The sequence below is a fragment of the Pollicipes pollicipes genome, unplaced genomic scaffold, assembly GCF_011947565.3.
Source record: "Pollicipes pollicipes isolate AB1234 unplaced genomic scaffold, Ppol_2.1 Scaffold_7261;HRSCAF=8764_pilon_pilon_pilon, whole genome shotgun sequence".
Classification (NCBI taxonomy): domain Eukaryota; kingdom Metazoa; phylum Arthropoda; class Thecostraca; order Pollicipedomorpha; family Pollicipedidae; genus Pollicipes; species Pollicipes pollicipes.
The window spans coordinates 59,195,800-59,207,086 of NW_023597054.1; the positions used below are offsets into that span (position 1 = coordinate 59,195,800).

The window sequence follows — 11,287 nt, forward strand, 5'->3', positions numbered from 1 at the left end:
GAGTGCCACTGACAGACAGAGGGACGTCACTAGCCGCCGCTGGTACGGTGCTGGCGGTTGGAAGAGTGTTACTGACAGACAGAGGGACGTCACTAACCGCCACTGGTACGGTGCTGGTAGTTAGTAGAGGAGTGTTACTGACAGACAGAGGAACGTCACTAGCCGCCGCTGGTACGGTGCTGGTAGTTAGTAGAGGAATGTTACTGACAGAGGGACGTCACTAGCCGCCACTGGTACGGTGCTGGCGGTTGGAAGAGTGTTACTGACAGACAGAGGGACGTCACTAGCCGCCACTGGTACGGTGCTGGCGGTTGGAGGAGTGCTTCTGACAGACAGAGGGACGTCACTAGCTGCCGCTGGTACGGTGGTGGTAGTTAGTAGAGGAGTGTTACTGACAGACAGAGGGACGTCACTAGCCGCCACTGGTACGGTGCTGGTGGCTAGAGAGACATCACTGTTAGCCAGAGGAACGTCACCAGCTGCCGTTGGCATGGTGACGGTAGCTGGAGGGACGCCAATAGTAGCTGGAGGGACGCCAATAGTAGCTGGAGGGACGCCAATAGTAGCTGGAGGGACGCCAATAGTAGCTGGAGGGACGCCAATAGTAGCTGGAGGGACGCCAATAGTAGCTGGAGGGACGTCACTGACAGCCGGAGCGGGTCACTGACGGTCGCTGACATGGGAGGAACGTCGCTCGCCGTCGCTGGTTAAGTAGAGGTGCCTCTGACAGCCGAAGATCTCAAGGTTTTTGTCCTCTCGTTTGCCCCTCCTTGTGTTTTTTTCTTGTATTCTCCTTTTTCTTTTATTCGCACCAGTAGAGGTGTGCACGGTCGATGTTGTGATGGCGATGGTCGCGACTGCAGGGAAGAAGAGTGGTGTTGTTATAGAGCATTGATAGCGTAATTTGGATTCAAAAATGAAGGACATCACTAGTCCTGAGGTTTCACTAGAGCATGTTTTTTAACTATGCCCCAAAGGTGGACCCTCCCTTCAAGGGTGTCCGGCTCGCCCTCGGGACTAAGACCACTGGGGCGCCCGCATTAGTCCTCGTAGGGCGCCTTCCAGTCCGGGGCTTGCGGCATCCTTTTAATTTTCAGGGCATTTTTCTAGACTCCTAGACTCATTTTCAGACCATATGGGTGCTCTTACAGCCTTATGGGGCGCCTTTCTCCTCCCCCAAAGCTTGGGGCGCCTTTGGATCTTCATGGTCATTAAACATCCTGCCCCGTTCCGGCCCGCGCCGGGCGCCCCTTTAGGAGTGCCGTCACAGAAGGGCGCCTTTGGCACCCTAGAGAGGCCCTTAGAGGACACCTTTTCACTCCAGTCGGGGGGAGGGGGCGGTCTCGTGCCTCCAGTGCCTCCCCCCTCTGGATCCGCCCCCTGACAGCAAGCAATTCGCGCATTGTGGTCTCTGTGAGATGCGCATCCCGACTTCTATGGGCTATTTTAGGGATTAAATGGGTTAATTTGTGTCTGCATTAGCAGCTACATCACTTTATTCAATAAGGAATTGAGTTAAGTGCGTCTTCTGCTTACAGGTAACCAAAAATGTACTGAACTGTGTTTACATGCACAGCAAACAAACATTTTTGGAATCATGTATTGCACTCCGGTTCCAGTCTCCCTTGTTAATGATTGTGATTTAACATACGCACGTTCTAAGACATGTGACTAACAACAATATTAGGACGAGACATCAATCATCCCAATGAGCCGATTGCTCAGGCTGTTGTTTTCGTCATATTCCTCAAACATTAGCACAACACTTCAGCGGACGTCTGGCCCCGGGGAATGTTGGCTCGGTCTAAAAAGGCCACGAGAGGCCTATCCTTTCCTGAGCCCATGCTATCGGCATGCACCAATCGGATCTTCACGGATCCGTGGACAGCCAGCTACGCCGTCAGCGAGCGCAAGGGGCGAAACGGTATGCAAACGACGCGTGGCAACGAGGATGAGCCGGCCGGTCAGCAGACACTCTTGCGTCGAACGTCTATGAGAAGCAGCTTCTCCGCTCCGACACATCGCAGTCACCACCAAGCCGCTTGACAGTCACCACGAAATCCTACTTAACAGTGCTTTGGCAGCTGTGTGAATAAATGTGATATTTGCCGTAACGCATAGGAGTACGGAATAACGATCGCGTATTGTTCACTGCCGGCATTGGCTAACTTTCAAGATCAAGACGATGACACAAGCGATAGCTGTCGATATAGTATGAAAGTCCGGGCAGTCAGACTAGCATGGACGATACTGACGCATCAGCGTGATCTCCAGGTCGAACCTCTGCTTCAGGGCGCTGATCCAGCACTGGTTCTGGCCAATGTCGTAGAACGGGAAGAAGAACAAGCACTGGAAGTGGAAACAGAGTACGAGGGTGATATTCGCCTCGGCTCAGCTGATCAACGCCGCACGGTTAGGCCCCGCCCCGTGTGGGCAGACGATATTCTTGTTAGATGTGGAGTCGAGGTGATGATGCGACGACCTGCTGTTCTTCTTGAGGTCATACATCGTCTCGTCTGAGCAAGTGGAACCGCTGGCCACTGAACTGGTCCGTTAGAGGCCTTAACGAGACATTTCCACCTGTAAGCTCGAAATTGAAATGCGCAGAAATGCTGCTTGGTGTGCGTGTCTGAATTGAAATGCGAACTATGTTTTCAAAAAGATATTTTCCAAAGCTTAGAAGTGTGAGTTGAGGGAACGGTTGTCCGGACGCTTTTATGTTGGTGGATTTCACTTTTGATCATGACCACTCAAGGTATTTAATTAGCTTACATTGGTTTCAGTAAGCATCCAGTTTCAGCCAGCTTGGTATAAAAAATTATATTTAGCTTGCAGTGCTCCGCAAGCTCAACAAATCACACTTAATGCCATTAAAGTGTCTCTTGATATTTGAGCTGTTACAGTGTATGCTCAATGTTGGTTCGGTGGCTTAAACACACCCAAATGCGCATGGCAATCCTGTTTTAAACATTCGCACAATGAGGGATGCGGCTGCTCGGGGCTTGGTTCTTACTGCCGCCTTCAGCTGAGCGACTGTCCCGGGTTACGTTCATAGGCAGGGTCCCTCAGGCGCTCCCACAGGTCCTTCAGGTTGGACAGGATCCTGCAGGTGCTCCCACAAGAAGTCGATGGGTGACAACAGATCAGGGTGACGCACCACCCGCTGCACAACGAATCGGCGGATAATCACTGCAGCGATCTTGAAGACGCCCTGGTGATTTGAAGGGACAATGAGGGGTGGTCTGCCCTGCTGAGGCCACTAGCCAGGTGGCCTCAGCAGGTGCCAGCCAGGTGGTCTGCCCGTGCAGACGTGCTCTTCCTGCATGCCACCATGCCCTCCCTAACACCTGACAGTACCACTCCGCATTCACTGCATCCGCGCGGCCGTTGCCGGCTCGAACCGAAATGATCAGGTCGCACCACGCTTGGACATTGCCATCGGCGCGGCACACTTCAGTCGGTGCAGCGATCGCTGCCGGGCAAAATCCGGCTTGGCTTCTCTCCAGTGCACGTATAGCTCTTCGAGTTAATATGGCCAGATGTGGTCAGGCCTGTTGGAAATATTTGGTCGTAGCTTAGTTTTCAAAACGAAAAATTTTTTCTCGATTGCAGACCAAACATACGTCATACGTCCGCCAAACCACAGCTCTAGCACTAAGAAATGTTTCAGCTAAGCCGTTATGCCATGCGATGTGCTCTGCATGTGGACTGATGCGCGAAAAAGCAAATTTATCCTCAAAATTACGCCTATCAAGAACAAAGGTAGGTGGAACGCGCCTTTGGGACATCCGCAGTCCATGAAAGCCTGCTTCGCCTTAGGAAACATCCCAGTGTCATTTGCGGACCATCGAACACTTGGCAGTCACTGGGTGTAGTCTAGCGCGCCGGAGATTCACGCATTTATAAAGGATATGTTGGCTACAAGGAAGAAACGGCTTCAGCTCCTGTTTTTTCGGTATTGTGAGTTCGAAGTTCATATGCTGAGTTAACGAGCTTTAGATTATACCGCCATTTAGGGTAACTTTAGCCTTCAGGGTAACTTGAGCCTTCAGGGTAACTTTAGCCAAACTGTGGTTCAGACTTTAAATCTATCATGTGCATGTTATGTTTCAAAGTGGGGAGTATGAACTTTACCCATGTAAGTTACATTCTTATCAGACTAATTTGTAACTGAACAGCAGTAATTTTGTCAATCAGAAATCACTATTTCGCGGCTTCAAACACTGTTCAAATTTCCTCAAAAATGAGGTGAATTTGATGGTGCCCTAGGCAAGTAGGAAAAGCTAATACAGCAAAAGTAAGCATTTTTGCACAACCTTTAAAGTCTCCGCTGTCATTGCCCACTTAGTATTACATGATTGATTGGTTCTTTTTTACTGGAGCTGCGACTAAAGGTGGGGAGGGGTGACTAAAGTTGGCATCATGCAAACTTTAGCCACCCCTATTTCTTTAAATGGGACCCTAGGAGGTATGATATCATCCATTAAATAGTGGATACACAAGTGAAACTCTACATAATGCTATACGTAACTTTTCCATGTTTTTTGTTAGTGTCATGACCTTTCCTCATCCATGTGTTTCTGTTCCAGGTCAAAGCCTAGTCCATAAGGTATCCTGATTTGCACCACGCCTCGTTCTCGTCCCTAAGCAAAGGGGAAGAGAGCATTTGTTTCCCCAGATGCAGAAGATGTTGCCGTCATTGACGCGTGTGCTGTGGTTGGCAAAATCACCAACATCGTCCCTGACCGGCGTGGGTGTACCTGGACCCTGCCGTCTTCGCTTGACAAGATCGTGTGAGACGGTTATTGTTACATGTGAGTGAGACAGACAGTAATTCTATTGTTTGTACTTCAAGTTTAAAAAGTTACAGGCTCAGTTTCAAGTTAACTGATTCAGGTTTCTGGAAGCACATTTGTGGCAGCTTGCAACATTAAGGCTCAATGTCACAAGTAATACACAGCAGATTGATTCCTGATGTTGGTCATGATTTTTTAAAAATTTTGAACTGGCTTGAGGTAAACAGATCTGACCTATCTTAAGTCACCGCCCAAAATTTTTCATGAATCCTGATAAGTGACTTTGGGTGGCTAAAGTTAGTTGGGATCCGGTTAACTTTAGCCACCGCATATTTTTTTTAATCAACATTCAACAAGCAGAGCCAACAACCTGTACATACCAAGCAAAAGAACCCACCTCTCCAATAGTTCTCCAACCAATAATTTAAATCTGCTGGCCCCAACAAAACAAGGAGGCATAAAAATATCCAAAAATATGCTAAAGTTACCCTCAATGACGGTATTTGGTACCCTCAATACTATCCTTATATAGTGCTAATGCGCCGCATAATCGGTGCCTGTTTGCAAGACTGAAGCTTGCTTTCTCAACAAAAAACTCATACTCATTACACCCTCATGGAGGCGCTTGGCAAAAGTCTGTCATGATCCAGCGCGACGAACCCGAACATTTGTGGGGGTGAATACACCTTGCTGGCCATGTTTGTCGTGAAAACGCCCTTAGGCAGAGCATGCTGGCGAACTTGTGGACATTTGGATGCAGACACAGAATCAACCATCGAAGCATGCCGAATCTGGGTAAAGCAGCCTTGATTTGGATTAGTTTGCAACTAGGTGAGATGAACTTATTGCGAATCGATGTTTTCTCTGTGTTTCGGTGCTGGTTGGAATCAATGCAGTTATTCCCTCAGGTCCGCGCATTATGGATGCGCACACCACTGACGGAAGGCGGGCAGCGATGTTCCCCATGCATAAATGAGACGATCAATGCGTTAGAAATACAAGACCATGACAAAACAACCCTCTTCAAAATGGACTTGCATATATTAGTTTTGATGACTGCCACAAGACGTAGTGTTCTTTAATCCTGCTTTCATTTTTCGAGACCGCAGGTCAATATGTACGTTTAGGGCACGCACGCTTTAGCCTACATGGGCTTTACCTCTGTGGTTATGCAAGCTGGGCGTGCACTTGACATGCTTAACTCGCGTATCAGAAGGTGAAAAGCTGTATGGATTGCCATCACCGCTCGAAAGCAGACTCTACTCCATATGCGTAGCTCTCAATATCCTCAGGGGTCAGGGTAATGTGCCCTTAGCATGTTCAATGTGACCAGAGTGGGCCAATTTCCTTCAGAACCCACGCCAGGGCTCAGGTTCACCATGTCCAGCAGCGGCGTCAGAGGAGAGCTCAGCACGTTTTGGAGCGTCGCCAGAGGAGGGGGGGGGGGGCTCACCACGTTCAGGAGCGGCGTCAAACGGGAGCTCACCACGTTCAGCAGCGGCGCCAGAGGGGAGCTCACCACGTTCAGCAGCGGCGCCAGAGGGGAGCTCACCACGTTCAGCAGCGGCGCCAGAGGGAAGCTGACTGGGAAGAGGCCGCTGGAGCAGGAGCGCAGCGTGATGAGCGTGGATCCGTCCATTGGCGTAAGGCTGATGTCCACCACGTCCAGCCAGCCCATGGAGTCCGTAAAGAAGTAGAGCGTCGCTCTGGCCTGGTCCGACCACTCTGACATCTGGCGGGAGGAATCGGAACTCCGTCGAGACGGCGCCAGCGGCGGGTGTTGCAGGCAAGTTTGTGCATGAAAGCTGAAATGAGCGGGAATGACGAACGCTTGCATTTCAAACTGTCGAACGAGGTTGATATTCTGGTGCCGATTTCACATTTTTCACCTGTTCGCCTACGAAAGGTAAATAAAATTCAAAAGCGTCCCAGCCATTTTCGGACATGACAGTTCGTACCAGATAGAACACCAGTGTTGTGATTGTAACCAGGCAGTGGTCTACAAATAACACCCAAGTTAGACGTTTGCTGGATGGATGCTTGTTATGTAGCAGTCTTGATGCTTCAGTGCTGTCTGCTTCGTGAGCAGTCGTCGAACAATCAGTGCCTGGCTATTTAAACATGCATTGACTGATGGGTTGTAGTTGACACTGGCCTTCAAGCTCGATCCCCTGCTGACCCTTTGGTGCGCCCTCAGTGCAACACGAGCGTAGATCACGAGTGTTCACACGTGAACGTGCCGTCATTCTGACCGGACGGATCGGCGGCCGGCGGCGGCGGCGGCGGCGGCAGCAGCATCTGCCGCAGCTGAAGTGGATTTTAGACGCCAGGAAATAGTGTTGTTAGCCCCGCGGTCCACCCCTAGCGGCGACGCCCATGTTTGCCGCGTGGCCAGCTGGCCATGACATCTGGCAGAGTTAATGGCCGTCACCTCGACCTCATTGCCCTGCACCTGCCCCGGGTAATTCCTGCCACAATCGGATAAGGCGCACGGGACCGCGACGACACCCTGACTCAGACGAAAAGCTTTGAATTATTTGAAGCTGAGCAACGTCACAGCTGGCTGCATGCACTTCTAGCCATCCTCTCTCATCTTTCACTAATCTGACGCTCAGTTTTGGTCAAAGGATTGTTGGGCATTTCCAGCACGTGCTTATCGCAGCTCACAAGCTGCAAACCCCGGAAAGCTGTACTCCGTGGGCTAGCAACCGTCTACAGTCACTTCATAAAGTATGATGTACTGCTTGGTGCTTCGAATATCGCACGAGAGCTCGCTTGGTCTGCTCAGTACTCCTTTCTGTGTGACTCATCCGATGGTTTCATCGGCCTCCTGTCAGACTCCGGCCTCCAAGACTTCAATAGACTCCAGCCCGACGCTACGTGCCCAGCAAGCCTAACCGTCCAACTCCCACGTCCGATGCGTCTAGCTCTCAGTGTAGTCTCTCTCGCGCACCGCTCCGAGCTGACCCCCCTCTCCCGTCTCTCCCCGAGCCGTTCTCTCTCTCTCTCTCTCTCTCTCTCTCTCTCTCTCTCTCTCTCTCTCTCTCTCTCTCTCTCTCTCTCTCTCTCTCTCTCTCTCTCTCTCTCTCTCTCTCTCTCTCTCTCTCTCTCTCTCTCTCTCTCTCTCTCTCTCTCTCTCTCTCTCTCTCTCTCTCTCTCTCTCTCTCTCTCTCTCTCTCTCTCTCTCTCTCTCTCTCTCTCTCTCTCTCTCTCTCTCTCTCTCTCTCTCTCTCTCTCTCTCTCTCTCTCTCTCTCTCTCTCTCTCTCTCTCTCTCTCTCTCTCTCTCTCTCTCTCTCTCTCTCTCTCTCTCTCTCTCTCTCTCTCTCTCTCTCTCTCTCTCTCTCTCTCTCTCTCTCTCTCTCTCTCTCTCTCTCTCTCTCTCTCTCTCTCTCTCTCTCTTCCTCCCACCCCTCCCCCAAGGTGGCCCCTCTCCCTCCCCTTCCTGGAGCTGGTCCCTCTCTCCCGCCCCTTTCCCGAGCTGGCTCCTGTTTCTCTTGCCCCTCCCCCGAGCTGTCTCACCTCTCTCCCGCCCCTACCCAGAGATGACTGCTCTCTCCGCCTCCCCCAACGTGACCCCTCTCTCCCTTTCCTTCCTGGAGCTGGCCCTCTCTCCCGTCCCTCCTCCGACATAGCCCCTCTCCCCCTTCCTGGAGCTGGCCCTTCTCTAACGCCCCTCCCCGAACTGGCCCCTCTACTTCGCCCTTTTCTCTGAACTGTCCTCTCTTTTCAGCCCTTTCCCTGAACTATGCCCTCTTTCCCGCCCCACCCGAGCTGGCCTTCTCTCCAGCTCTTGCCCCGAGGTGGCCCCTCTCTCCCGCCCCTTCCCCGAGCTTCCCCTCTCTACCGCCCCTCCCCGAGCTGGTTCTCACTTCCGCCCCTCCCCTGAACTGTCCTCTCTTTCCCTCCCCTCCCCGAGCTGGCCCCTCTCCCCACCCCTCCACTGAACTGTTTCTTCCCTCCTGTCCCTCCCCGAGCTGGCCCCTCTCCCCACCCCTCCACTGAACTGTTTCTTCCCTCCTGTCCCTCCCCGAGCTGACCTCTCTCTCCCGCCCCTCCACTAAACTGTCTTTTCTCTCCCGCCTCTCCCCCGAGCTGGCTCCTCTATTCCGCCCCTCCCATAAACTGTCCCCTCTCTCCCTTCCCTCCCACGAGCTGGCCCCTCTCTCCCACTCCTTCCTCGAGGAAGCCCCTCCTCCCCTCCCCTCTCCTCCCCTCCCCCGGCCTGGCCCGCCGGCCGAGTGACTCACACGGTTTTGACCTGGCACTTCATGGAGCGTCGCAGCTGCTTGGCGGCGCGCACGGCGGCGAGCAGGCACACGCTGGGCGATGAGGCCACTCGCCAGCTCTCCTCGTACATGTGCGGCGTGCGCAGGCCCGGCAGCCAGCGGCCCGGCTGCAGAGCCCCCTGCACGTCCGCCTGCCACCGCGACAGCGCGGACAGCTCCGGCGGCGGCGAGCCCACTGCGGAGGAGAGATGAGGGTTGGCGTGTCAGGCGGCGAGGAGGCTGCGTCAGCATCCTTCAGGCCATGTGGCGGTGAGCCCACTGCGGAGGAGAGACGAGGGTTGGCGTGTCAGGCGGCGAGGAGGCTGCGTCAGCATTCTCCAGGCCAGGCGGCGGCGAGCCCACTGCGAAGGTAGAGAGGCAGGGCTGGCATGTCAGGCTGTGAGGTGGCTGCGTTAGCGCGAGCAGAAGAGGTGAGGACTGGCTGGAGTGTGACAGGTGTGCGCAGTGGTCGGCTGGACTACGGGGTAGCTCTACGCTGATGCTGATGCTGATGCTACGCTACGCTGATGCTTATGCTGATGCTACGCTACGCTGATGCTGATCTGCGATGACCGGGTTTCCTCGGCTGGGCACGGGGAACGCTGAACAGCGGTGCGTACATTGCTTGGGTGATATGCAGCTGACCATGTCGTTTCAAAAGAAGCGTTTTGAGCCCACCGTCAAGGCCAGGAGGTGACTGTACTCGATCGATAGTCCAAGGTCCTACCAAACAAAGACGCTCAAGCATGCCGAAGAGAGTCCTCCCTCAGATCAGCTAGAGCCGTCATCCCAGAGCGGTGCAGAGCAGGGCAGGGCCGTAGGTGGCTCACCTGGCCGCAGCGCCCCAGCCCGACAGGCTTGTGTGACCCAAGCCACGACTTAGGCTGCATGCAACACCGCAGACGGTTAGCCGCACGACGAGCCAGGCCAACCGCGCCTCACCCCACTGCTGAGGCTGCCCGGCGCGCCGGCAATCTCACCGTCCAGGGCCAGCTCGTTCCAGGTGGGCGGCGGCGTCGGGGCGGGCCCCTCCATGGCGAGGCCGGCGTGCGTCGCGTCGAGCCGCGCCGCCCGGTGACTGCCTGCTCCGCGCGCTGTGGCCGAGGTCCGTATCGGGCCCGCGTCGCCAGATACCGCCGCCCAGCTGATAGCGAGCAGGGACACGGCGATCGCGACGCATGAGGCGCCAGGTGACGATATCAGCGGCTGCATAAACCGACGGTCGCCCTGCCGTGCGTCACCGGGGCACACCGCGGTGGAACGCTGCGATACGGGCCGATCTAGTTTCGCTTTGCCCTTACGTCTCAGCGTCCGGCTTGCCCACTTGGAGGTGTGAGCGGGGTTGGGTCAAATGAGTGTGTGCTCCTCGCCTAACGTTTTTGAGGCTGTTTTTAAATCAACACCCAGCTCTGCGCAGTGCTCTTAGTTTTGACATTCGCACGTTAGAGGCAAACAAAACTGAAGGTTTGTGGTCGGGGTTCCTGTTCACTACGCACAGACGCAAACAACAGTTATAGCGGATATCGACAAGCACACGATGCAGCATCGGTGCCGCTAGGGACAAAATACCGTGTTGTCCACCACTCAAATAAGGCAACACATCAGCATCAAACCAAGCGGCTTCAAGGGACTGGCCAGCTCAACGATCGGCAAAACGATTCTTCCAACGCAAGGGCGTTGAGTGGCTGCCCCGCTCTCGCTGTGACTTCTCGGCGGGCTTCAAACCCGCTGTGAAGCCTCTGAACCGTGCAGATTACAAGTGTGGCGCATGCACATCCGTGACTCGCATGTGCGGATGAGCGTGACCGCTCGGGACCGGTCGACTGAGGGCGAAGGATGCCGTGCTGGTAGATTACGGCAAACGCCGGTCCGTGTGATTGATACCTCAGCATTATAGCCAGACAAGCTACAACATATGCGAATGGCGTCTGTTTGCGCAATGGATTGGTTCACCGCTCGGTACGCTGTGAGCTGTTTAAGGATTATCGTCCGAAAAGCAGGATGCTCTGATTTCGGTGGCCGCCTCACGTGATGCAATAAGTGTCCGCCATGGGAACCCGGTCAGCATCGGCTGCACCGGCGCACCCAGCCGGACGTGTGGGCTGTGGCGACGGTAGGGATTCTGGGCGCTGCTAGCCTGTCTGGCGGCGCTCCGTGCCAAAATCCTGCCGCTGCACCTGCCGAGAGATGACCTGTTTGTGGACATGTATAATTCACGTGATCAT

At 54.0% G+C, this 11,287-nt stretch overlaps 1 protein-coding gene across 1 annotated transcript; it reads right to left on the reverse strand.

Annotated features, from left to right (window-relative positions):
- Window positions 1–1,593: 1,593 nt before the first annotated feature.
- Window positions 1,594–10,064, reverse strand: LOC119112697 (uncharacterized). Its single transcript, XM_037236954.1, has 4 exons — window positions 10,043–10,064; window positions 9,047–9,258; window positions 6,349–6,528; window positions 1,594–2,349 (listed from the first exon to the last, which is right to left on the reverse strand). Exons 2-4 carry the CDS (start codon window positions 9,152–9,154, stop codon window positions 2,236–2,238), a joined length of 402 nt encoding a protein of 133 aa, XP_037092849.1. The 5' UTR covers window positions 9,155–9,258; window positions 10,043–10,064; the 3' UTR covers window positions 1,594–2,235.
- Between the last annotated feature and the right edge of the window lie 1,223 nt (window positions 10,065–11,287).

What these genes read in the sequence shown, in the direction of transcription:
- LOC119112697 (XM_037236954.1), bottom strand. Translation starts at nt 9,154, where the DNA reads ATGTACGAGGAGAGCTGGCGAGTGGCCTCATCGCCCAGCGTGTGCCTG. An exon ending in TGAAGTGCCAGGTCAAAACC is followed by an intron (nt 6,529 to 9,046) that starts GTGTGAGTCACT and finishes TCCTCCCGCCAG; the next exon opens with ATGTCAGAGTGGTCGGACCA. An exon ending in TGGCGCCGCTGCTGAACGTG is followed by an intron (nt 2,350 to 6,348) that starts GTGAGCTCCCCT and finishes TTCCACTTCCAG; the next exon opens with TGCTTGTTCTTCTTCCCGTT.